General features: G+C 34.9%; 4 protein-coding genes across 8 annotated transcripts; 3 read left to right on the top strand and 1 right to left on the bottom strand.

Moving 5' to 3' along the window:
• Positions 1-1582: 1582 nt before the first annotated feature.
• zgc:152986 (uncharacterized protein LOC101884054 homolog) lies at positions 1583-4267 on the bottom strand. 3 transcript variants are annotated; one of them, XM_051113052.1, is made up of 4 exons: positions 4186-4267; positions 3458-3544; positions 2260-2485; positions 1608-2150 (listed from the first exon to the last, which is right to left on the bottom strand). In XM_051113052.1, exons 3-4 carry the CDS (start codon positions 2468-2470, stop codon positions 1825-1827), a joined length of 537 nt encoding a protein of 178 aa, XP_050969009.1. In that variant the 5' UTR covers positions 2471-2485; positions 3458-3544; positions 4186-4267; the 3' UTR covers positions 1608-1824. The 3 variants fall into 3 exon arrangements, with proteins under 3 accessions (XP_050969007.1, XP_050969009.1, XP_050969008.1); XM_051113050.1 differs by lacking the exon at positions 4186-4267 and having other exon boundaries at positions 1583-2150; positions 2260-2367; positions 3458-4178; XM_051113051.1 differs by lacking the exon at positions 4186-4267 and having other exon boundaries at positions 1609-2150; positions 3458-4178.
• Positions 4268-4316: 49 nt separating this feature from the next.
• Positions 4317-11181, top strand: crbn (cereblon). The gene is made up of 11 exons (XM_051113047.1): positions 4317-4500; positions 5332-5441; positions 5649-5851; positions 6014-6172; positions 6324-6480; positions 7462-7524; positions 7724-7808; positions 7886-8001; positions 8131-8195; positions 9685-9816; positions 9913-11181. Exons 1-11 carry the CDS (start codon positions 4428-4430, stop codon positions 10088-10090), a joined length of 1341 nt encoding a protein of 446 aa, XP_050969004.1. The 5' UTR covers positions 4317-4427; the 3' UTR covers positions 10091-11181.
• A 2712-nt stretch (positions 11182-13893) lies between these two features.
• vhl (von Hippel-Lindau tumor suppressor) lies at positions 13894-17836 on the top strand. The gene is made up of 3 exons (XM_051113057.1): positions 13894-14291; positions 16492-16614; positions 17293-17836. Exons 1-3 carry the CDS (start codon positions 14096-14098, stop codon positions 17490-17492), a joined length of 519 nt encoding a protein of 172 aa, XP_050969014.1. The 5' UTR covers positions 13894-14095; the 3' UTR covers positions 17493-17836.
• Positions 17837-19837: 2001 nt separating this feature from the next.
• Positions 19838-26204, top strand: tatdn2 (TatD DNase domain containing 2). Of its 3 annotated transcripts, none has more exons than XM_051113032.1 (7): positions 19838-19970; positions 20512-20816; positions 20911-21258; positions 22257-23219; positions 23310-23437; positions 25211-25394; positions 25503-26204. In XM_051113032.1, the coding sequence occupies exons 2-7, from the start codon at positions 20523-20525 to the stop codon at positions 25641-25643; spliced, it is 2058 nt and encodes a 685-aa protein (XP_050968989.1). In that variant the 5' UTR covers positions 19838-19970; positions 20512-20522; the 3' UTR covers positions 25644-26204. The 3 variants fall into 3 exon arrangements, with proteins under 3 accessions (XP_050968989.1, XP_050968990.1, XP_050968988.1); XM_051113033.1 differs by lacking the exon at positions 19838-19970 and adding an exon at positions 20001-20104; XM_051113031.1 differs by lacking the exon at positions 19838-19970 and adding an exon at positions 20010-20197.
• The last annotated feature ends 110 nt before the right edge of the window (positions 26205-26314 follow it).

Below are 26314 nucleotides of genomic sequence, written 5' to 3'. Positions count from 1 at the left end.
CTCAAGGAGAAAAGTACAATGAAAGAGGTAAACAACCTACTTCAAACTTAAGACTTTAACTTAATATTTATTTTATTTGCTGTAATGTTATTTGCTATAGATCATACAAAGGTGTCCATCTTGTTTCTAAAATGACTGATTTTTTTGGTAATATCCTGTGTATTGAGTGCTGAAATGTGTGTTTAGGTGAGAATATTGTGAAAGGAGCTTCTGTATTAAACTGTTTACCTTTCTGAATATTTATTCCAGCATAAATGGGATTCAGAAATGTTTTCCTTTTCATTTCTTCCAGATTTTAGCAAATCACTATAAACGTGTCAAAAACTTGTGATGATCTAGAAGAAAAAGGAAAGCATGGTGTCTTTGTAACATCAAATTTCTATTGCCTTTCTAATTTTTCAAATTTCTAATTTTTATGCCTTTAATTTCTTCTAAATATAATATTTTTATCTCCAGGATGCTACTTTTAGATATGCAGTGGCAACTGAACAAAGGTGGAAAAGATTAATGATATCCTCTTCTCCTCTACACTCACTACCCACATAAATAAGGATAAGGTACATTTCTTGTCCTTGATTCAACCTCACAAAGTGTTGTGGTTAGTTGTAATCACATCACAGTCAAAGAAAACTGAGGGAGGTGGTTTATCTCACTGGCACACAGAGGATCTGCAGTGTCTGACTCACCCAGGTTTGTAGTCATCAGGCTAAAGTAAGCACTAGCAAACCTGCTGTAGACAAATGTTAAGCACAGACACATACACATGCACACAAAGATACACTAATGGTGGAAGCAAACACACTGACACAGTCACCGTTCATCGTTTGAACAAAGAAGGGAAAAAACACCCTGGACACCCCACCCTTTCCAGTTCAAGCAGGAAATGCTGAGCATGATAAAGTAGGTTGAACGTTTATCAAGGATTCTGTGTTATCTGAGTGTCAGTCCTTTTGATCATACATCAGTATGTGTGGGTTCAATTTTGTCACTATAAATATATATTGTATTTTAGTTAATGCACTGACTGCAAAATTCGATTTCATAGCAGCAATGAAACAACACATTTGTCAGCAGCTTACTTTTGGTCAATGTTGTGAGGTGTTTCAGTCCAATCAATCGAAAGGGCTGAGGAACTGACATGAGGAAATATCACCTGTGAAGAAATAAGGAGGGGAATTTTAACATTTATGGTTCATAATTTCATTTTAAGTAAAGATCATGTTCCATGAAGATATTTTGTAAATTTCCTATAAATATATAAAAACTAAATTGTTGATTAGTAATATGCATTGATTCATTTGCACATCTTTAAAGAGAATTTTCTCAATATTTTGATTTTTTGGCAACCTCAGATTCCAGATTTTCAAATAGTTGTTTCTCAGCCAATATTTTATTTTTTTTAAAAATGGACCCTTATGACTAGTTTTGTGGTCACATATAGTTATTTGAAGCAGGTAATCTAACATATCAATATCTATAAAATTTAACACTGAATAGAAAGAGTTGCATATAATCTTTATTAACTTACATCTCATGTTGGTGAATCCTTAAAGCTTGCTACATTTGCAAATGAATGTTCTTAAAATTAATAAGCAAAAACGTAAATAACACTTAAAGTTAAAAGAGGCATTCTATAGACATAGAATTCTATAGGCATTATCTATAGAATAATTTGAAAATTATGCAGATACATTTTTTGCTTAATTTGAAATTTTATTGAATAAAGTAAGCAGAAGCACTTTAAAAACTATTCACATTTATGTAATTAATAAATACATTAAAAAATACAACCTAATCTTGACCAAGATATACAAACTCTGGATATCAAAGCATGTTGAATAGATCACTGAGGAGAACTGTTTCATCATCATCATCCTCAGGCCCAAAAATAAAACTCCATCCTTCATAACCAGGTTGTTCACCCATGAAGAAGTCATCATCCATTCGCAGCGTATGCAGCAGCTCCTCTAAACTAAAATCCTGGAAAGACCTTTTACTATGAAACGCCCCTTTATGGACAAAGGGATTGCTGTCCACGTCCTCATTTTCATCTTTCTTGAACGTTCTCTTTCTGTCCCGATCAGGGTTAGTTAGGTGGTCCATCTGATCGTAGACTCGTCTCTTCTCTCTGTCAGACAGCACCTCATAGGCTAAGGGAAATGGGAAAAATGAACAAAATGAATCATCAAATACTTCAATTAAATAGTAAATAAAAGGTTTTTTTTTTTTTTAAATATACTTTTACATCCAAACACACACCCTGAGCAATGTGTGTGAATGTCTGCTGTGCATTCGGGCTTTGGCTCTTATCAGGATGGTGTTTAAGGGCCAGCCTGTGAAATGCCTTCTTGATCTCTCTTGAAGATGCTGAGCGAGAAACTCCAAGTAGTGAGTAATAGTCACTCACGCAATTACACGTGCACACACATAACATAAGCACTATGTATAAACGCTCTGTTGTCGCCATCATCCACCTGAGAAGCAACTGAGAAATATAAACAAACATATACATAAACATACACTGTTCAAAACGTCTGAATGTACTGGAAAACAAGATCAAACAAACAAAAAATGGTATAAGCAGCATAAGCTGGTTGGCTAGTTTTAGATTGCCATCCAGTCTGGTCTTAGCTGATCAGCAGGCTGTTTGTTGAGGGGTTTTGGCAACTTCCTTAGCTGGTCAGGCTGGGAGACCAGCTTGAATAACCAGCTAAAACCAGCTACTTCCAGCATAAACCAGCTAAGACCAGCCAACCATCTTAGGCTGGTTTTAGCTGTTTTTTTCAGCTGATATCTGTAAAGAAATGATGCAAAGTATGTTGTCTTCACAAGTAATGTCACTTTTATTTGCCATGTGCACAGTTACTTCTATCTTTTTTTTAAATTCATCCACTCCTCAAGTTTCACACAGGTGTCCTCCCTGCTGGAAAAAACCCCCAGCTAAAACCAGCCTACGCTGGTTGGCTGTTCTTAGCTGGTTTAAGCTGGAAGTAGCTGGTTTTAGATGGTCTCCCAGCCTGGCTAGGCTGCTCAAGATGGTTTTAGCTGGTTGTTCCAGCTGGTCTCCCACCCTAACCAGCTAAGGAAGTGGCCAAAACCTCTCTAAAACCAGCCTCCTGACCAGCTGTGAAGAGCTAAAACCAGCAAACCAGCTTTTAGCGGTTTTTTAGCAGGGCTAGTAGTGTAACCACAGGTGTAGTTCATCAAATTATCTACATTTACTGTTTTATGTGGTGTATAATTTAAACCCAAACTAATTTCTTTCAGTAGTTTTGCTATATTGCTTGTATTGTAGTGTGTTTTATTAAAACGAGAAAATAAGCTTGGTTTACATATAATTTCAACACAATGGCAAAGTGTCCAAAGACTCTGGGCCCACTGTGGGGCCCAAAGTATGAGTATGAAACCTTTACAAGGTTTCATACAGAAAGAAATGTATAAATATCAGCAGACTTACCAAAGTATGATACCAGTACAAGCAGCACCTTCCCAAAACAAATAAGGTTTATTGCGGTTAACAAAGAATTACGCCAACCAACAGTGCCTGTTGACGAACACAACTCCTTCAGTTGTTTGTTTCGTGAACAAATCGTTTTTTCCGAACAAATCGTGAGTGAGTGAGTGAGTGAGCGAGTGAATGAATTATTCTCGTTCATTTCGAAATAGACCTTTCTCACATTTCCGGGTTTCTCATAGCGGAAGTACCACAAATATATTTTTTGCCTTCCCATTTGCTCAAATAGCAAAAGAAAAAAAACACGATAGTGTTTTCACGACTTTCAATCAAAGGAAAAAAATTGAGAGAGACCGATATCGGCAGTCAGAAGAGAGAACAATGTCAAATTTACCGTTCCTCCCATAGACGCGGCATTTGAAACTCCCTCGCATAGCGTAAACTAGTTTTTTTTGTAACTTGATGAAAATGTGATATAATACAAAGTATAGTGCTATAAATGTACATACATATTTTTAAAAATCAAAATATAAAAAACTTCAAAGGATTTATGATGATGATGACCGTTGAAACGCGTCATCACAGGCTTGTGAAAAGGGTCCATAAACGAACAAGCATCTCTCTTCGTTCTGATGTCCAGCTGTTGACTTTGTGGGGGAATAACCTCTGTCTAGAGCGTCTTTATGAATCTGTGAAAACGCAAAATGGCTAACAAGTTTTCCTTGGTTTACCTGAAGAGCTAATGAAACAGTTTGATTAAACTGTTCCCTCGAACACACACAACTTGTCGCCATCTACCAGCGTAAAGCGCCGCTACTTTTAGTGAACCGATTCAAAAGATTCGATTCACTTGGATAAGTTGGAATCACTAGACCACTAACATCCACGCACATGAGGGCGCTGTGTGTTTTACCCCGTATGTCTCTTCACGGTAGTGCTGCGCTTGTAGAGAGCGGATTGTAAACACACGGCTATGGCTGCTGAGAGGGGCGGAGGCGACAACAACATAAACGACGAAATGGGGAACCAGCTACAACTCCTGCCAGGTACGTATGCCTGTTAGTTTCCAAATAAACACGGAGCTATAGCAGTATCAAAAGCATGCTTAATGTCCTCCTAAAAACATGCAAGGGAGATCTTTACTGACAGATCCAGCTCCGCAGCTGTCGCCGTGCATGACAGCTCTCTACAAACTTAAAGTGTCTGCGTGCACCTGTTATGTAAACACTTGAGTAAAGATATTCTGCGACACGTTTCGTATCTGTATCCTAAATAGCTGCAACAACAGTCTAGAGTCAAGTGTGCACGCTTTTTGTTGTTTTATTGTGTTGTGAGCAGACATTTGATGTTAAATTCATTGTGTTATGTGTCTAGAGGAAATATTTGCTTGCACGTCGATTATTTAATGGCTATGCACGTTGTCCTCAAATGACTCTGATTGAAATCGAAAGTAGATTGAAAGAGGTTGTATATGCAGGTGTAGTTTACAAACTGAAAGTATAAGTAAATAAAAGAAAATACAGTAGATAATAAGTAATATAGTTGCAAGAGATCGTTTCAAAACAGCTTCACATTGTTAAAAAGGAATTAAATTCAGTTTAATACCAGTGTTGATGTTGCTAAATGCATGAATTATGAACAGATTTGACCTAGTTATAACAAAAAAGTCGAGTGTAAATATTCAGCCTTAATCAGTTGAAATTTAGTTGTCATTCAATAATGTCAGTGCTGTCAAACTGATAATGTTACTAAATATTAAGTGTCTATTAGACCCCATTTAAGCAAGCCAAAGGCAACAATGGAAAGGAACCCAAACTCAATGATACTCATTGAGATTATATTCTAGGTCTAATGTCTATCATTCTGTTTTTCTACAGAAAATGAAGAGGAAGAAGAGGATGACATGGAGACTGAGGATCGAGATGGTGAGGATGCAGAAAAGCCAAGTATTATAAACTTTGACACGAGTCTGCCAACTTCACACGCTGTGAGTGTCATCTGTCATTGGTACTTTTAAACACCATTCATGTGACCCAACCTGAGGCTAACAAGTTTAAAACAATTAAAGAATAAAGCTTTTTTAAATTCACTTTGAATCCACTAATATACAAATAGTTTGTCAAAGTTTTTCTTGAAATAATGTGGGGTTTTTTGCATGTTTGCCTGCATTTTCATTTGTGTGTACACTTTGAAGTATCTGGGCTCAGACATGGAGGAGTTTCACGGCCGTACTCTGCATGATGAGGACAGTGTCCAGAATCTCCCGGTTCTTCCCCACGTCGCACTCATTCTGATCCCAGGTCAGACGCTACCCTTGCAGCTTTTCCGACCACAGGAGGTCAGCATGTTCCGCAACCTCATAAGCCACGACCGCACGTTTGCAGTGCTTGCACACAGGTATTAACAAACACAAGGTGCATAATAATAACTATTCCACATTAATGATGATTCTTCAAGAACATTTTCTAAGCAGGTTGTGGTGGAGGGTTTGCAAGTGTACTGATGTTTCTTACATTTGTACATGTACTTTGTAGTTTGATGTGTTTCTCTCTCTCCCAGTCCTGATGCGAGTGGAGCGGAGATAAAGGCAGAGTTTGGGACGACTGCAGAGATCTATGCTTTTCGTGAGGAACAGGAGTACGGGATAGAGACGGTGAAGATCAAAGCTGTTGGACGGCAGCGCTTCAGAGTGCATGAAATACGCACACAAGCAGATGGGTAGGGGTATACACGTGCTTTCAGTGGGTACTACAACGTGCTGTCCATAAAATGTACTGTAGTAATGAACCAAAATGCTGTTTTTCATTGAGTTCAAGAATGTAATGTGAATGAGTCACTGCCATACTTTTTTTCAAAACGTTTTTTGTAGGATTCGTCAGGCAAAAGTACAGATTTTACCTGAGAGGATTCTTCCAGACCCTTTATGTGGACTGCAATTCCTGCCCCGCTTGCATACACACACATCACAGACCAAACCCTCACAAACGACACCACCGCAGGAACAGTGCAGCCAGATCTATAGACAGGTAACTGATGTAAACGCACATCACTTTAGATAATTTTCTGATAATTTACTCACCCCTATGTCATTAAAGATGTTCATATCTTTCTTTCTTCAGTGAAAAAGAAATTGTTTTTGAGGAAAACATTTCAGGATTTTTCTCCATATAGTGGACTTCAATGGTGATCAGTGTGTTGAAGGTCCAAATTGCAGTTTCAATGCAGCTTCAAAGGGCTCTACACGATCCCAGCTAAGAAACAAGGGTCCTGTCTAGCGAAACGATAGGTCATTTTCTAAAAAAAAATATTTTTCTTTAATACTTTTTAACCACAAATGCTCATCTTGCACTAGCTCTGCGTCCACGTCATCACACATTACGTAATCACGTTGGAAAGGTCATGCGTGACGTAGACAGAAGAACCGACCTAGGGTTTACAAAATGAGCATGCAAAGAAAGTCACAGTCTTTACAAAAAAAGGTAAAACTATGATGTTGGATGATTATGAAGTTAGAGGAGAAAATTAGATGTTTTTCACCTTACCCTTTCTTTTTGAACCCAAGTACACAGACGAAGAACTAACCACACACGTGACTTTTGACACGTGCAAAGTGACTATGTAATGTGTTGTAGACGCGCATCACAGAGCTAGTCCAAGATGAGCATTTGTGGTTAAAAGTTTATATATATATATATATTTTTTTTTATAAAATGTGCGATTGTTTTGCTAGATAAGACCCTTATTCCTCAGCTGGGATCGTGTAGAGCCCTTTGAAGTGGCATTAAAATTGCAGTTTGGACTTTCAACCTATTGGCTCCCATTGAAGCTCACTATATGGAGAAAAATCCTGAAATATTTTTTCTCAAAATCCTTAATTTCTTTTTGACTGAAGAAGAAAAGACAATTTTTAATACTAATCCTTTCACTTTTAAAATGTTAAGTCATCCTTATAAATCATAAGTAACATAAATTTTGCTTAATACTTAATGTTCTCACTTTTTTCACAGAAGAAGATTAATTGTGCTAGTATGACCTCATGGCCTCCTTGGGTGTATGCCTTATATGACTCTGTGGGTTTGATCTCTTAATATATTATTCATTTTTCAAATGCTTAATTTGCATAGAAGGCCTTAACCTTAGAAGTAAACCACCTTAGAAATGAACAGTGCTTTGACAAATGTTTTTGAAAATGTACAATTAAAAAAAAAAATCCCATAATATCAGTAACAGCATTTTAGCACTGATGGTTGTGTGTGTGTTTCTCTGCAGAAAACTCTTATGACCAGAGTAAAGAAACAACTCCATGAATGGGATGAAAACCTCAAAGATGAGTCCCTTCCTACAAATCCAACAGGTTTGGGTACAAACACACTGATGCTTTCAGGCTCACACACACAGTCAAGTTGTGAATGAGTGTCTCTCTTCCTGCAGATTTCTCATACAGGGTGGCTGCATGTCTACCAATAGATGATGCTCTGCGACTGCAGCTGCTGAAGATTGGCAGTGCCATCCAGAGACTGCGCTGTGAGCTGGACATCATGGACAGGGTGTGTATATGTATGGTTGCTTTAGTCTACAAATGTTTATATAAGTATTTCATCCAGGAGTTTGTTTTATGCATTGTGATATTGGGCAAAAGCTACAAAAATATTTAAGCTCTTTATGTTTCCTTACAGTGCACCTCTCTCTGCTGTAAGCAGTGCCAGGATACAGAGATAACTAGCAAGAATGAGATCTTCAGGTCAGACAATAACTGAGAATTTAGTCACAATGTAGTCATGCTTAAAATATTGAAGGCATAGTTCACCCAAAAATGCAAATTCTGTGATAATTTTCTCAAACTTAAGTTGTTCCAAACCTGTATGAGTTTATCTTCTGCTGAGCACAAAATAAGATGTTATGAAGAGTGATAATCAAACAGCTGTTGGTCCACATTTTCTCAAGTCAATGGGTCAATGGGGACTCACATACCTCAATATATCTTCTTTTGTGTTCACCAGAAAAAAAAAAATCTTGAGGTTGAGTAAATAATGGAAGAATTTTTATTTTTGGTATTTTTTGGCATATTAATTTTTGAAAGTGATCATGTGATTGACTGAAGTCAGCAGGAAATGAAAATTCACACTATCTATTTTCCAAATGCATGTTGTTGATCTTATTGTAAACAACTCATCCATGTAAAAAGTTTTTTTAAAGAAGTCTCTTCTGCTCACCAAGCCTGCATTTATTTGATCCAAAGTACATCAAAATATTAGATTTTTTTTTTTTTTTTTACTGTTTAAAATAACAGAAAGCCATTACACTGCCGTTCCAAAATTTGGGATCAGTAAGAGTTTTAATAATTTTTAAAAAAGCCTTTGCTGCTCATCAAGGCTGCGTTTATTTGATTAAAAGTATTGATTTTTTTTTTTAGTATTGTGAAATACTATTGCAATTTAAAATAGTGGTTTTCTGTTTGAATAGATTTTAAAATGCAATTTATTCCTGTGATCAAAGCTAAAGTTTCAGCATCAGTACTCCAGTCCTCAGTGTGACATTGTCCTTCAGAAATCATCTAATATGCTAATTTGCTAAAATGTATTATTATCAATATTTAAAACAGTTAAATACATTATTTCAGGATTCCTTGATGAATAGAAAGATCCAAAGATCAGCATTTATCTGAAATAAAAAGCTTTTGTAACATTATACACTATACCATTCAGAGAAATTATAGAAACTGAAACTTTAATTTAACAATTATGCTTTAAATTGATCAAAAGTGATGATAAAGACATTTATAATGTTACAAAAGATTTCTGTCTCAGATAAATGCTGTTTTTCTGAGCTTTCTATTAATCAAAGAAACCTGAAAAAATTATGAATTATATTACCATAAATTAAAAAAAAATAATAATGTTTTTATGCAGCAAATAAGAATATTAGAATGATTTCTGAATGATCATGTGACTTGAGTAATGATGCTAAATATTCAGTTTTAAAATCACAGGAATAAATTACATTTTAAAACATATTCAAATAGAAAACGATTATTTTATTTGAGAAAAAGCCCAAAGTTTACATCATTAAGTCATTATTTTTCTTCATTTTAGCTCTCAGATTTGACACTTATGGAGAACTGGAAGGTTTAAGTGATTTAAGCTTGAGCAAATAATGAATTATTTGGGTGTTCTTTCCTTTTAAGATTAAAATGAAAAAAAATTACTCATTCAGCACTCCTTTGTTTTTAGTCTGTCTCTCTATGGGCCAATGGCAGCATATGTGAATCCACATGGTTATGTTCACGAGACGCTTACAGTCTACAAGGCCAGCAACCTCAATCTGATTGGACGGCCTTCCACACTGCATAGTTGGTTTCCAGGGTGAGATTAAATGCTTTTATAGATGTTTTTGAACATTGAATTTGTATTGCTCAGTCATTTTTACATATAATCACATTTATGTATTTCTTTCCTTAGGTATGCTTGGACAATTGCTCAGTGCAGAACCTGCAGCTCTCATATGGGCTGGAAGTTCTCAGCAGTAAAAAAAGATCTGAGTCCACCTAGGTTCTGGGGTTTGACTCGTTCTGCCCTGCTACCAACAATCCCACAGGGCGAGGAGGGCGTCGAGGGGTCACGCTTGCTGTGCCTGTAATGTGATCTAAGCATTACTTGTGACCTTTAACCCTACAGCCCACAAGCATATGCTCCCCCAGGGGTCTCTTCTATCACCCCAAAAACATGAGACCCAAAAACCTCACCCAGAAAGAAAGAGCGTGTGTTTGTAAGTTTATATTTGTAAATGTGTGCATGAACAGGGAGAGGAACGACAAAGGGGACAGGGAAGCATAAGATACAGGAGTAGAAAGAACAACAGAATGCAAGTTGTTGCCTTCACACACTTTGTGCTGTGTAAATTACAGCCTGATACGTGCAATATCATACCAGATGGGCTCTTTAAGATATTACAGTCTGTTGTAATGCACTTAATTTACAGTCTAGCAGTCTTTTCTTCATTATTACTGCCTAGATAACAGTTAAGATGTCATCTTGTTCTGTTGTTTATGAGTATTGTGTTAAAATAGGGACAAATCTCTAACACCAAAGTGTGATGATCTCATTTAGTCTGACAGTCTTTTCATGCTCACTTTTAGCAACATAATCAACAATCATGTAGAATACCTCCACCAATTAAATGCTATTAAACGTCGTCTGCAAAGCAGGACCTAAACTGCTTGAATTCCCATGTGCTTATGTCAGGTACATTTGGCACACAACTCCTGGCTAAAATTGTCAGCCAGTGAATAATAAAGGAAATATCAGGGAGTTACCCTTTGTGTTGTTTAGACTTAATATCAAAAGCAACTCTCAAAAGGTATTTGAGGTATTTTTGTATTTCTTAGTTTCTCTGTTTTGCTTCATCCTTTATAATTGTTTTGTTTGGATACCATTAAATTGAATGATGATATGCTGTATATGTTGAGTTGAGAGCCAAAAATGTGTATCCAGAACGGAATTGGTGTGCCGAGAGACTTAAATATAAAGATTCTGTTCACGTTCATTAAATGGAGTGCAAAATACATACTTTACACAAAATCAGCACACAAACATGCTCATTCATCATTAGTTACATAGCTGTAATAAGAAAACATGATACATGCTGACTTGCATATCTGTAATGTTCAAAAGATGAAATACTGTTCAGTACTGATAAATTCTCGCCAATAAACCGCTTCTGAAAAGTCACAGCGTGTTTAATCTTTTCTTAAGTGAAATTTCTATTTGAAAGGTTCCTTTTGTTAACTATGTTAGCTATATTAGTATAGCTTATTAGCTATAAGCTATATTAGTTTACATGAACTAACAATAAAACTATTTCTAAAGCATTTTTTTTAGTTAATGTTCATTTCTGCATTTACGAAAAACCTAATTAAAATAAAATTATCTGGTAATATTATTTAAAGGGATAATATTATTTTAAGGGATAAAAGGGATGTCATCATTTACTCACCCTCAGGTTGTTCCAAATCTGTTTGAGATTCTTTTTTTCTGTTGAACACAAAAGAAGATATTTTGAAGAATATAAACCAAATATGATGGTTGATGGTTCCCATTTACTTCCATAGTATGAAAAAAAATAGTGCTAAAATCTATTAATTGCGATTAATCGCTTCCAAAATAAAAGTTTGTGTTTACATAAAATATGTGTGTGTATTGTGTATATTTATTATGTATATATAAATACACTGACATACATTTATATATAACATATATATATACATATGAATATGTATACTGTATTTATACACAAGGAAATATTTCTTAAATAACTTACATACATGTATGTGTGTGTTTATCAGTGATGGGAATAACGGCGTTATAAAACAACGGCGTTACTTTTTCAGTAACGAGTAATCAAACGAATTACTGTTTCCTACGTTACAACGCCGTTACCATACTGCCAATAAAATACGGCGTTACTATCATTTATTATAATATTATTACAATGTTATTTTTCAGTTCATCTGAATGGATGCGCAGCGCACCTGTATTTGACGAGCTGTAAACTCTAGTGTGAAGGCACACGACTAGCCGTCACTTTGTCTCACACACCCAAAGAAACATACAGAGCGACAGAGTCTTATACCATGCAGAATTGACGCGCTACGTGTAAACGATATTCTTTGTTGTATTTTCCCCTCAAAACAACGGAGCTCCTTTGGAATACTTCAGCTTTTAAGAACTGCTGGTTTCTCCGGTAGTAGGCGGAACTAATGTGCAAACAGCAATCTCATTGGCTGGCGCTCACCAATGATCGTCCCTGTTTTGATTACAGCAAATCAGTTAGAGCGAACGCAGACAACGTGATTAATATTCATGAACCCAGCCGCTCATTAAACCTTAGTCTGTTTAATATTGTTATTAATAGTAGAATTCGTGGTAGTAACAAGACGTTCATAGAAACACTAAATTACAAACAATATCACCACCAGTCCTAAGTTCAGTCAACATGACAAACATGCATTCATACATGCTTATTCTAATTACTAAAGTTCTAATGGCTAAAGTTGAATGCTAATTATAATTATAATATTATATCAGATATTTAATATTAGTCTGGTGAGTAAACTAAAAATGTAATTAATTTCATTAAAATTTCATTCATTTAACATTTAATATTGGGGTCATCCAAGTTTAATATATTTATTTATTTATTTATTTTTTATTTTTTATTTTTTTTAAAAAAAGCAACACAATAGTTACTTTCCCTGGTAATTAGTTACTTTTATAATGATGTAACTCTGTTACTAACTCAGTTACTATTTGTGAGAAGTAACTAGTAACTATAACTAATTACTTTTCAAAGTAACATTCCCGACACTGCCCACAACAACATTAAAATAGTGTAGATTAGTGTACAATGTCTTATATTTATTTTATAGGCATATTAAATTAGATATTTTTTTTAAGTAATGCAATAGTTACTTTGCCTGGTAATTAGTTACTTTTATAATGATGTAACTCTGTTACTAACTCAGTTACTATTTGTGAGAAGTAACTAGTAACTATAATTACTTTTCAAAGTAACATTCCCAACACTGCCCACAATAACATTAAAATAGTGTAGATTAGTGTACAATGTTTTATATTTATTTTATAGTTATATTAAATTAGATTTTTTTTTTTTTAAGTAACGCAATAGTTACTTTGCCTGGTAATTAGTTACTTTTATTAAGTTACATGCCCAACACTGGTGTTTATATATACATAATAAACACACGCACACATATTATGTAAAGACAGATTTTTATTTTGGATGCCATTAATCGCGATTAATCATTTTGACAGCACTAAAAAATACTATGGAAGTCAATGGGAACCATCAACTTCTTATATATATATATATATCTTTTTTTGGGTTCAACTGAAGAAATAAACTTATACAGGGTTGAAACAACTTGATGGTTAATAAATGATGACAGAATTTTTATTTAACTAATGCTAACAAAACTTAATAAACCCTGTTTCAAATATGTAATGTAAATATGTAATGTGTTACCAAAAAACTAATTTTGTATAGCCTAGGCTACTGTAAAAATATTAATAGTCTGCTAATCCAAACATAGCTATAGTCTGATCACACATTTGTAGACAAACTTGGAAATGTGTACAAAATAGATTAAAATGTGAAAATAATTGTATTAATTTGCACATTATACTAAGCCTTTTGCTGAACTGATGTGATGTGACAACAGTAAAGCGTACTACTATTTAAAACGTCTGTTGTTGCTAATTCCTACTATTTCATAATTTGAAAGAGAGAAAGTATACAGCATATAACGTTACTGTAATGTTTTACTATAGTGTCTCATGTTTTAATTCCCACACAAACCACCAGAGGGAGGTGTTGCTGTAAGTCGCGCTGTCTTCTTCACTGGCTGCCACATGATTACGCAATCACAACAAACGAAGACAAGCTGTACCGGCGAATGTTTACAGTCACGTACACGATCTGTTCCCTCCGTTCCCCGATGTTTTGGGCCGTGTTGTATGGGTTTAATCTATTAAGAAGCGAACTTTAACGTTTCTAGTTTGCGTATATATTTGTTTACAGCGTGGCTGTTATTCGTATCTTTGCACTGGTCTTGTCCTGTCTTTGATGATGCCTCAGGAACCTCCGGAGGGGCAATCGCTGCCGCTGGTCCGATCTCTGGTTAGCCGGATACCAGTCGAAGTGGTGTTCTGTAACTGCAGTCCGCGCGTCGTCAAGCCCGTCTGGATCAACTTCCGCGGGGAGCCGCAGCCATACGTAGATATTCAGCCGTACACCGGACGAAAAATGAAAACTTTTGTGGGTTAGTACGATTATTGTTGCATTCTGTCTGAGGTGTTTTGCTTGTTTAAGGCTACTACTTTCAGCCTGCTACACCTTTTTTGTGTGTTACGCCCAGTGTTAGGGAGTAACTAGTTACATGTAACGGAATTACGTAATTTAATTACGTAATTTAATTACAAAATAAATGTAATTGTAATTAGTTACCGTTACTGAGAAAAAACATGTAATTAAATTACAGTTACTTTTGAAAAATGCCAGTGATTACAAAGGGAATTACATCTGAATTTTCCCACACACCCAGGGCCACTTACAGATTTAACTGACTTCTTTTAATTTGCATTAACTGCTCTAAAATGAGACACCAATGTTTCAGGAGTTTAGGACACATGCTTATTCTTAACTGTTTTATTTCCTGTTTGGGTTTATGCATATACTTTATTTTTTAAGATTGTTTTTTCCAAGACATTGTTAGATGCTAGTGTTTTCTGTCATAACTATGCAAACATTCGATTTCAAACCCAGTATCATAGCTATTAAACTATTTCTTGTTATGATGTTATTATGTTATGATCTTGTTATGACATATAGCGCAACTGCACTCACGGTGACCCGAGTTCGATTCCCGTCTCGAGGTCCTTTGCTGATCCCACACCCCTCTCTCCTCCCAGCTCCTTCCTGTCATCTCTCTACTGTCCTATCACAATAAAAGACATAAAAAGCCCAAAAATATAAGTAAAAAAAAAAATCTGAATATGTGGTGGCTGTGCTTTAAATTAAATTATTACACAACTCAAACTCATTCGGGGCAACTTAAGTCAGTGCTATATGCTTGATCATTTTTCTTGGCTGAAGCTTTGTGTTTGGTTAGCTAATAAAATATTAAAGTTTAATTCAATATTATTGTACATTTTGTACACTGTAATGGAGTATAAAATAACTAACAAACTAGTACTTAATTATTTATGTGGTATGACTGCACTGTATCCCTAAAATGTCGAGTTTGAACTTGCCATTTGCTAGCAACTGATTTCTTCATGGAAGCTTTGCGTTCAAATATTTCAGCTCAGATCAGTGTTCCGTGTCGAATTATTTTGACACGAAACATCTAAATAATCTATCAAGCAGCTGTATAATAAGTGAGATAATGTACATTCAGCCAGTTGTTATCGCAAAATAAAGATGTATATGTGTGACCCTGGACCATAAAACCAGTCTTAAGTCGCTGGGGTTTATTTGTAGCAATAGCCAAAAATACATTGTATGGGTCAAAATAATAGATTTTTCTTTTATACCAAAAATCATTAGGAAATTAAGTAAAAATCATGTTCCATGAAGACATTTTGTAAATTTCCTACTGTAAATATATCAAAACTTAATTTTTGATTAGTAATATGCTTTGCAAAGAACATAATTTGGAAAACTTTAAAGGCGACATTTTTCAATATTTAGATTTTTTTGCACCCTCAGATTCCACATACTGAAATAGCTGCATCTCGGCCAAATATTGTTCTATCCTAACAAAATCAAGCTTTCAGATGATGTATAAAGCTCAGTTTTGAAAAATTGACACTTATGACTGGTTTTGTGGTCCAGGGTCACATGTTATCCCTTACCTATTATAATCTTAATTCAAGTGATAAAGGATTTTGGAAGTCTGACAGTAATCAGTGTTGAGTGCTACTGTAAGGTTAACTCTGCCTGGTTTAAATGTTTCAAAATGATTAACAGTTGAAAATATTAGAAATTTGGAAAAGTAATCACAAAGTAATTAAAAAAAAAGGAGTTACATTACTTTAATAAAGTAATTAAAAAGTTACACTACTTATTACATTTTAAATCAAGTAACCTGTAATCTGTAACCTATTACATTTCCAAAGTAACCTTCCCAACACTGGTTACGCCAGTCAGTGGGAAAAATGGCTCAACACAAGTGTTGTGCACCAGTTGAACCAAACTGTTCAGATAAAGCTGTTTGGGTTAATAGCATGAACTAACAAAGGGTAATTTGACACGATTTGAGGAGAAACTACTTCAAAAATTGTTCTTGACCCCAGATGTAAGCGGTTGGACCATTTACATTTAGTTTCAAGTTTTTTTAATCTGTTAATGGCAAAAAAGGAATATCTAAAACATATTGTCTATGTAACTGAATATGGGTTAAGTAGTGCAATGATCCATTTGAATGTAAGTTTCTCATACTGTTTTTCTGTTTCTGTCAGGGCATCCATGGATGTTTCGGGATGCAGAAACTGATGATCCAATGGTAGTCAATAATAAAGAGATGTATTTGCCAGCCCCGCATGAAAATGGACAAGTCTCATTTGCCAACATCACACTGCCTGGTATATATTCATTCATGTAGATGGTTTGCACTTGCGTCAAGATTTGATCAGTTACCCGAATGCACAGCCATACTGGTGACACTCAGATGCAACCAACAGCATGGATTGCACTGTTAATGTACTACTGAATACGTTGTTCTGCTAATTTCTAAACTACAGAAAAACATGTGGAAGTTGCTAAACCATGTAGAGAAAGACTTTGTAAGCAGGAAGGGGTGCTATATTTTAATAGGTTAATAGGTGGTAAAAATGATATCAGATAAGATATCAGCCTAATATTTCACCCACATGAGTGGAAATTATAAAAACAAACATGAATGTTGTCAAAATTCTTGCCTTGGAAATCCTGATTCAGATTGGCCAATCACAAATTTTGCTTTTTGTTCTTCTCCTTGATTTGTTATAACTTTTGGCAGTCTGTAGTACTCCAAATGTTGAGTACAGCCCAAAATATGACAATAACTGACCATTTTCAGCAGCAATAATCAGCGAAATATGCGAGTTTCGTTCGGTTCAGTGGCATTGTTTACGTTCAGTGCCGCCAATATGGCCGATTGATGATGCATCGTGAAAACACTATACATTTATTTACATTTCAGACTGATAACTAATTCTGTCATTTTGTAAATTAGTAATCTAACTGTGAATGAAATCTAAAATTTACTTTATGTGTACCAGTGCTGACCTTGCGAGATCGCTGTCTGCAAGTTGTGAGGCGGTTGGTTCGCAGAGAAGATATCTGTCAGTTGGAGATTGCACGCTGCCTACAAGATGACCTTGCTCAGAGACCCAGCATTCACACTGATCTACAACGCATTAGTCGGCGGGTGGAACAGAAGTTACTGGAGAACAGAGAACAGCAAAACGTGAAAATGTGAACATTAATATAAGTGTGAATGAGGGTATATTTACTGAGCAGATTTGTGCACCAGCATGGACAATAAAATCTAGCACTGTAAAAGAGACAGTGCTGACAAACCTCAGATCAGGAGGAATATTTTCTTAAGCAAATGGACACTTTAAACATAGTTATCTTTAGGTTTTAGTGACAGGCACTGAGTCGACAGAAAAAAAAATTGAAAATGCAGATTTTGTGTGATTTTTCTGTATGGTAGGCGATGCAATATTTTTTGGTTACAGTTCTCTGTATACTTTTACTCTTTTAACAGCTTTATTTTTGGAAAAATCATTGTAAATAAAAAAAGTTACTAAATGTTTTTAATTATGTCTATGTGTCTAATTGTATATAAGACTAGAAACCCTTGCATCAAGCCAGCATTTATTAGTAGTTTAATGTATGTATATGTGTACATTACCAGTCAAAAGTTTTTGAACAGTAAGATATTTTATGTTTTTTTAAAGAATTCTCTTCTGCTCACCAAGCCTGCATTTATTTGATCCAAAATACAGAAAAAGCAATAATATTGTGAAATGTTTTTGCTATTTAAAATAACTGTTTTATATTTGAATATATTTTAAATATAATTTATTCCTGTGATCAAAGCTACATTTTCAGCATCATTTACACCAGTCTTCAGTGTCACATGATCCTTCAGAAATCATTCTAATATGCTGATTTGCTGTTCAAGAAACATGTATTATTATTATTATTATTATTATATTCTTTATTTAAAACAGTTGACTACATTTTTTTTGATGAATAGAAAGATCCAAAGATAAGCATTTATCTGAAATAAAAAGCTTTGTAACATTATACACTGCACCATTCAAAAGCTTGGAGTCAGTATAATTTTTTTTCTAAAGGATCATGAGACAGGAGTAAAGATGCTAAAAATTCAGCTTTGAAATCACATAAATATATTCAAATAGAAAGATAGTAAATGCTAAAAAAGATAGTAAATAGTAAAAATATTTCTAAATTTTATTGTTTTTGCTGTACTTTGGATAGCAGAAGAGAGTTTTCTCTAACCCCTATTTTCATCATAATCTATTCATAATCATAATCTAAGCACATCGATTCAGGTAAGAGTGAATTATTGAACAATATTAGATTTTAAGCAAAATGGTAAACTGTGTACTCAGGACAAGGACTTTTTAAATGTCACATGCTTTAAAATGTTCTAAATTTTTACAAATTATTAATTACGATATTTGCTGGCCAAAACAATGGTTTGCTGCTTCTATGTATTTACAGTCAAACCAAAAATTATTCAAACACCAGATATAATTTTTAAATATTTTTTTACTAGTGGGTGCAGGACAGTGAGGATAAAAAAAAAAAAATAAAAAATCAAGCAAACTGTGACTTATTATACCCAAAAATACTTCATATGGTGGACTACCAGCAAAACTGATAAAAATTTGGGATCTAAAATTATTCAAACACTTTGACCTGACCATGTTTTGCTTAAGTGTTTTTCTTCCCTGGTGAAAAAAACAGCATGTGCTGGTTAGGTATGTTTTGATGCTGGTTTAAGCTGGTCCTTTGCTGGTTTATGCTGGTTTATACCAGCAACATGACCAGCATAAACCAGCAAAGGACCAGCTTAAACCAGCATCAAAACATACCTAACCAGCATGTGCTGTTTTTTTCACCAGGGTTTAATTGCAAAAGCAACCTTTTTACTCCACAAATTAAACAAAATCAAGCATTGCTTGGTAATTGGTCAACAAAGTATTAATAGTTGTCTAAATATTGTCATACTAACAGTATGAATTTTTGGTTGATTGTAATTCAGTAACTTACATACCTTTCTCTCAAAGTTATCTGACGTTATCAAGATGGCTTTCTGACACAATTTAACTCGGAGTTCTTGTCTTATTACCATTTTCTAAGCTATAGCGAATAAACTCTGATAATGTGAGAAATGCTGAAGGTGTCTGAATAAATTTTCGACTGTATATGACTTGTTCTGTGGTTTACAATTTTAGAACACATTTTACTGAAAAGCCTATTATACCTTAAACGGCAAGTTCCATTGGGGTATGTTGTCACAAAAGCTCTGTTGACTTTCAAAAACTTCTGTTGACTTTCTTTTTTTTTCCTGGGCAGTTTTTTGTAAACATTTTTTGTAAGTCTTGTGTTTATATGCAGAAATGAAATTACAGGCGAAAAAAACGTCATGAGACATATACAACCGCAAAAAAACCCGTTAAAATTATAAACGACAAAGCATTTGTAAGTCAAATTTAACGTTCACTTTCCTACTCTCTTAAAACCTACATACGTACTTGATATGTACACACTACATACTTAGTACATCTCAAACTAGCGTTCACTACCGTGCAATGCCGTCTAGGGTCCAGTAAGATGTTGGGTGTTGATGAGGAAACGCATCGCTAATTACATACGCACGTGATCCACCTGAACTTTCTTCATCCGTACAGGCCTTAAGGTTTGTAATATTAACTTTTTCGTTGTTTGGACTGAATCGGGGTTAATCAACACTATTACACACTTTAAGACTGTTTTTTCGATTGTGATTGTGGTCGTCGTTATGTGCGCTGACGCTTGGGGTCACAGTTTTAGGTCAGACATGAGGTTTTGCTAATTATTAGCATCGGTAATTAACCAATACAAATCTTTAAAATAACACGTTAACGTGTTTTAAGTCGTATACAGGTAATGCTTTTTCTTTATTAAAGTGTAAAAATATATAGAAGTATAAAATAGACGTAGATTTGTTTTTAACTTAATAGCCTTCATTCAGGCAGTGCACATCTGGAGTTTGTAAACACGTAAATATTGAATAATTAGTACTCTGTGTTTAACTTAAGTAACTTAAGTCTTTGCATATTCAACTGGTTGGTGAACTTCATCTCTATCTTGAATGTAGAGTGTTTTTGCTTGTGAATCCATCTCAAATATGGCTTATAAACAGCTGCACCTGTTTGTTTATTTGTGTTTTTATGTGTACATTTCCTTTATTTCTCAAGGTCCCAGTACGATGAACCGCAAAAGGGAAAAGGTGAAGATTACCTGGCTGAATAAGGCCGTGGACTCCCCCAGAAAGCTCATGAAGAACAGTGTGGGTGTGGCAAAGCCAACATGCTGGGATGGAGATGGTCAGGATGGTAATGTGAGCGATGTTAGCTCTCCAGGCCTGAACACATCTACTGGGTCAGCTGGACTGGGAGACATGGAGAACATGTGTCTCAGCACTCCACAGCGTACGCCCAAAACACGGTTAAAACTGACGGGACGTCACAGAGCGCTGTTGAAAAAAAAGAGTCCTGGTGAGGTAAGTAACTTTAAGAATTATATATTTGTGTATTTTATTAGTAGAAATGTAAATGCATGTCTATGACTGGATTTGTGTTTTGTGTGACATATAGGAAACTGTTTCAGGACAACAGTCCTCTGTTGGACCTTCACCTCCTTCTGCTGGAAAGAAACAAAGGAGTCCAGAAGAAGGGCAGAAAATCATTCTCCTCAAAGCGCTGAATGATGCGATGGGGAATGCAAACAAAAAGTCATTAACTGGTGGGCCCAAAAGTTTGTCTGCAAAGAAACCCCCAGACAAGCTTATAAAGGCAATTAAGGAGGAAAGCACCTCTGAGCTTGACTGCTGCTCATTCACCGAGAAGATTGAACGACTGGCCGCGATGACAGATGATAGGCCTCCCCCACTGGAGTTAATAGGCAAAGAAGATGATGAGACAGAAATAAAGCTGGACACCAGGGTAATGGATACATTTTCAAGTGACAGTAAATGCTGGTTTTTAACTTTCTGTTCATAAATATATTCATTAAAAATGTAGCCCCGTTTCTTCAAAATATTAGCAATGTTGAAAACAGCTGATAATTGTTTTGTTTAAACTGGGCTACTTAAGAAATGTTTCTTGAGCACAAAATTAGAATATTAGCATGATTTCTGAAAAAGGCCTTTTTTGCTCATCAAGGCTGCGTTTATTTGATTAAAAATACAGAAAATTGTAATAAACAGTAATATTGTGAAATATTATTGCAATTTAAAATTGTGGTTTTTGATTTTAATATATTTAAAAAATAGAATTTATTTATGTGATGCAAAGCTGAATTTTCAGCATCATTACAGCATCAATGCTGGAAATGTACTTTTTTTCAGGATTCTTCAATGAATAAAAAATTAAAAAGAACAGCATTTATTTAAAATATACATATTTTGTAACAATATACACTGCCGTTGTGTAAAGTTTGGGGTCAAACTTTTTTCTGTCTTTGTTTGAAAGAAATTAATACTTACTTATTTAGCAAGGATGTGTTAAATTGATAAAAAGTGATAGTAAAGACTTATATTTTGAATAAACACTGTTCTTTTTAGCATTTTATTCATCAAAGAATCTTGAAAAAAAATATCACAGGTCCCAAAAAATATTAAGGAGCACAACTGTTTCCAGCACTGATAGTAAATCAGCATTTAAAATGATTTTTTAAAGGATCATGTGACAATAAAGACTGGAGTAAAGATGCTGAAAATTCAGTTTTGCGTCACAAGAATAAATTCTATTTTAAAATATATTAAAATAGAAAACCACTATTTTAAATTGCAATAATATTTCACAATACTAAAAAAAAATCTATATTTTTAATCAAATAAACGAAGCCTTGATGAGCAGCAAAGTCTTCTTTAGAATGTATTAAAAATTTTATTATAAATGTCTTTTAAGAGAATTGATATTGACTTTATCTCTATGCACAGAGTGTGATCCTAAATCGTCCCGAATCGCCGGATTGGTCAGATGTTGAGGACTCAGAGCAGGTTGAAGTTTTCTCACAGGATGAGTCTTTTGAACCAAAGGGGCGACAGACAGCTGAGCTTAAAAAGGATTGTGAGCTTGTGGACTTCAGTGACAGACCTCCACCTTTGGAATGTAATCCTTACTCTTTATCACCAGCTTTAAAGCCTTTCCCACAAGCCCTGTGGGAACCAGAGTTACAAGTAGGTTACAGTTCCCCAGCTGTCCCAGCCAGGGATGTGGATCGTTTCTCAGAGATTTCATCCCAGAGTACAGTCTCTGACCTCGAACCACTCAGGAATTACTCACGGTCACTCAAATCACAACAGTCTGTCATCAGCTCTTCTCCACTGGTCGATGCTTTCCCCGAGCTCAGAACCTTTGCATCCACCCCATACACGCCTGGTTACTGGGATTACTCGACTCTTACGACACGCAGGACTTCAGAATCCAACATTTACACATCCTCACAGATGCTCCTTGTTGAGGACGGTGCCACTCGCCGGATGTCTGTTGGCTCGGAGCCTCTTTGGCTGTCAGATTTGAGCTACTCGAGAGCAGATTCTGCAGGATTTATTGACACGCACTGTCACCTTGACATGCTCTATGGGAAGTTGGGTTTCCGGGGAAGTTTCAAAAAGTTTCAGAGCGAGTATGCAAGCACTTTCCCGATGGAGTTTAGGGGCTGCATCGCGGACTTCTGCAACCCACGAATCACAAAGAGAGAGGCTATCTGGGAAGGGCTACTGGGAGAGGAGAAAGTGTGGGGAGCCTTTGGTTGCCACCCGCATTTTGCCAAGGAGTATAACAACACTCATGAGCTAAGCATCTTGGCTGCTATGCGGCACCCTAAGGCCGTTGCATTCGGAGAGATCGGTTTGGATTACTCTCATAAGAATTCCACAGACTCGAGGAAGCAGAAAGAGGTATGGCAGATAGGATGATTGCTTCCAAAAATGTTTGTGTTGTATTAGAGTTTAGTGTTTCTTACAGTTTCTTTGTCTTTGTGTGTCAAGGTGTTTGAACGGCAGTTGCATTTGGCCGTCAGTCTCAGAAAGCCTCTTGTCATACATTGTCGTAACGCTGATGACGATGTGCTGGAAATAATGAAGAAGTGTGTCCCCAGGGATTACAAAATACACAGGTGGGTTCTCATAAAACAAACTGCACCAAGAGTTGTTTGTGTGCTAATTTACTCTGTGTTACGTAGATAATTTTTTTTTTCAGAAAACAACTCATAGTAACCTCAAACTCATATTGGCGGAACTGAATGTAAACAATGCACTGAACCGAACTAAACTCAAATATTTTGCTGAATTTTGCTGCTGAAAATGAGCAATTATGGTAATGTTTTGGGCTGTACTAATCGGTCGGACTGGGAAAAACATTTGGAGTACTATAGACTGCAAAAAGTAAAAAAAAAAAACTATCTGTGGAACAAAAGGTGTTTGTGGTTGGCCAAACTGAACCAGGTTTTCCAGGGCAAAAATTTTGACAACATGTTTTCTTATCATTTCCGGTCAGGTAGGTAAAAAATATGAGGCTATCTAATTAATATTGCTTGTACGCGTCTTTACCGCTTATTAACTTTAGTTACTGTATAGCAGGGATCTTATATGGTCTTAAAAATAGACTTAATTTTTTAGAAAGTGTGTTAAATAATATCTGAAGAAAATTATAAAGTTCATTCAATTTTTGAAATGTATTTTGGAGTGACATATTTCTTTTTGGAGTATAAAAAATTTATTTTTTTAAATACTTTTTTTTTTTTTTTAAGGATTCTTTGATGAATAGAAAGTAAAAAAAAACATTTATTTGAAATAGATTTTTTGGTAACAAAGTGTTTGTCACTTTTGCTGAATAAAAGCATTAATTTATTTATTTATTTTTTTTTTATTTATTTATTTAATTCAGTTCTACTTACACTGGCATTCAGAAGTTTAGGGTATCATGCTTTTCACAAAAATAATCAGCAGCAAAAACTGTTATACACTGCGATTATAAAGTTTGGGATCAGTAGGATTTTTAATCTTTTTTTTTAAAGAAGACTTCTGCTCATCAAAGTTGCATTTATTTGATTAAAAATACAGAAAAAACAGTAATATTGTGAAATATTATTGCAATTTTTAAATTGTGGTTTTCTATTTGAATATACTTTAAAATGTAATTTATTTCTGTGATGCAAAACTGAATTCAGCATAATTTCTTTAGTTTCAGAATGAAATGATCCTTCAGAAATCATTCTAATATGCTGATTTATTATCAAAGTTGGAAACGGTTGTGCTGCCTAATATTTTTTTTTTTTTTTTAATCTGTGACTTTTTTTCAGGTTTCTTTTTATTTAAAATAGAAATCTTTTGTAATAATATACTCTACTGTTCAAACTTTTTCTTTCTTTCTTTGAAAAAATTAATACTTTTATTCAGCAAGGATGTATTAAATTGATAAAAAAGTGATAGTAAAGACTTGCGTTGTAAGAAAAGATTTCTATTTTGAATATATGTTGTTCTTTTTAACTTTTTATTCATCTAAGAATCCTGAAAATAGTATGTTGCCAAAAAGATATGAAGCAGCACAACTGTTTCCAACATTGAAAAAATAAGCATATTAGAGTGATTTCTGAAGGATCATGTGACACTGAAGACTGGAGTAAAGTAGCTTTGCATAACAGAAATAAATTATATTTTAAAGTATATTCAAATAGAAAAATTATTTTAAATTGCAATAATATTTCATGATATTACTTTTTGTCTGTATTTTTGATTAAATAAATGGAACGTTGATGAGAATAAGACACTTCTTTAAAAACCATTAAAAATCTGACTGATCCCAAACTTTTGAATAGCAGTGTATTATTGTTTGTTAAATTAAATGCATTTAATTTTATAGTCTACTAATGTGTATCGTTGTGTGTTAGACACTGTTTTACCAACAGCTATTCTGTGATTGAGCCGTTCCTAAGTGAATTCTCTAACCTGTGTGTGGGTTTCACTGGACTGGTGACGTACTATAATGCTGCGGAGGCTCGAGACGCCGTGAGGAAAATCCCACTTGACAGAATCTTACTGGAGACAGATGCACCATATTTCCTACCCAGACAGGTATCAGTGCGTTTTACTAGGCACACACAGTTTGATTCCACTTACATATGTGCATGCCTTGTCATTCTTTAATATACACATTCACACTGCTCTTCCATCTCTCTGTAGGTGCCTAAGTCTACATGCAGGTTTGCTCACCCAGGTATGGGCATACACACACTGCAGGAGATTAGTCTGCTAAAGGAAGAGAGCCTAACCACAGTAATGCAAACAATCCGGCAGAACACTAGACATATATACGGCCTGTGACTGGAAACTCCGTAGCATCTTAGTCCAGCTGTTAGCTTAGTCTTGCATCTTTGGCACTTTTTCCAAACTAAACAATCTTGAATGTATTTTTTTTTTTTTGACATTTTCCTTGTGTTTAGATAACAATGTCTGCAAAAAAGTTAGAATTTATATTCTAGTGTACGGTAGTGTGTGCTAATAAGTGTATAAGCATTGATACTTAAGTTTTGTAAGTGTTGTAGGAAATTTCACATCTGTTATAAAAACATTAGTAATGATTAATTTTAATATCTCTTCAGTTTTGTTTTAAAATGGTTCTTTGTTCCTAGGATTCTTTTGTCGTGTGTCTGCATAGTTATGTATGCTTGTGAGACATAAGTGACATCAAATGCCGGCTTGTGTCTTTCCTTATATTAGAATTATATAAGTCGTTTTGCCTTACACCATGACATGAAAGTTTATGCAAAAAGAAAATGTAAAACAGATTGTGAAAAACCACAACAAATAGCTTTTACCAAGTTGTTGGTTTTATATAAATGTAAGTTTTGTCTAAATAGGAAGATTCAATAAATGATATTGTATATGCAACACAGGTGGGTTTATGAAATTATTTTTTCCAGAAGGACAAGGATGCTTTTCTATTTGAGACCTCATTACATTTTAAATGGATGTGATTGAGCACGGAAAAAAGA

The sequence above is a fragment of the Labeo rohita genome, chromosome 6 (assembly GCF_022985175.1).
Source record: "Labeo rohita strain BAU-BD-2019 chromosome 6, IGBB_LRoh.1.0, whole genome shotgun sequence".
Lineage (NCBI taxonomy): Eukaryota > Metazoa > Chordata > Actinopteri > Cypriniformes > Cyprinidae > Labeo > Labeo rohita.
Note: the sequence above shows the minus strand (reverse complement) of the source record. Positions and strands in the feature narration are given on the sequence as shown.

Bases quoted from the DNA above. Each gene is read 5' to 3' on its own strand.
- vhl (XM_051113057.1), top strand. From the start codon at position 14,096: ATGATGCCTCAGGAACCTCCGGAGGGGCAATCGCTGCCGCTGGTCCGA. The intron at 14,292-16,491 runs GTTAGTACGATT...TGTTTCTGTCAG, and splicing joins AAAAATGAAAACTTTTGTGG to GGCATCCATGGATGTTTCGG. The intron at 16,615-17,292 runs GTATATATTCAT...TATGTGTACCAG, and splicing joins TGCCAACATCACACTGCCTG to TGCTGACCTTGCGAGATCGC.
- tatdn2 (XM_051113032.1), top strand. From the start codon at position 20,523: ATGAACCGCAAAAGGGAAAAGGTGAAGATTACCTGGCTGAATAAGGCC. The intron at 21,259-22,256 runs GTAATGGATACA...CTCTATGCACAG, and splicing joins AAATAAAGCTGGACACCAGG to AGTGTGATCCTAAATCGTCC. The intron at 25,395-25,502 runs GTATCAGTGCGT...ATCTCTCTGTAG, and splicing joins CATATTTCCTACCCAGACAG to GTGCCTAAGTCTACATGCAG.
- crbn (XM_051113047.1), top strand. From the start codon at position 4,428: ATGGCTGCTGAGAGGGGCGGAGGCGACAACAACATAAACGACGAAATG. The intron at 7,525-7,723 runs GTGGGTTTGATC...GTTTCTCTGCAG, and splicing joins TGTATGCCTTATATGACTCT to AAAACTCTTATGACCAGAGT. The intron at 8,002-8,130 runs GTGTGTATATGT...GTTTCCTTACAG, and splicing joins AGCTGGACATCATGGACAGG to TGCACCTCTCTCTGCTGTAA.
- zgc:152986 (XM_051113050.1), bottom strand. From the start codon at position 3,731: ATGGGAAGGCAAAAAATATATTTGTGGTACTTCCGCTATGAGAAACCC. The intron at 2,368-3,457 runs GTAAGTCTGCTG...TTTCTCGCTCAG, and splicing joins TGTACTGGTATCATACTTTG to CATCTTCAAGAGAGATCAAG. The intron at 2,151-2,259 runs GTGTGTGTTTGG...CATTTCCCTTAG, and splicing joins ATTCACACACATTGCTCAGG to CCTATGAGGTGCTGTCTGAC.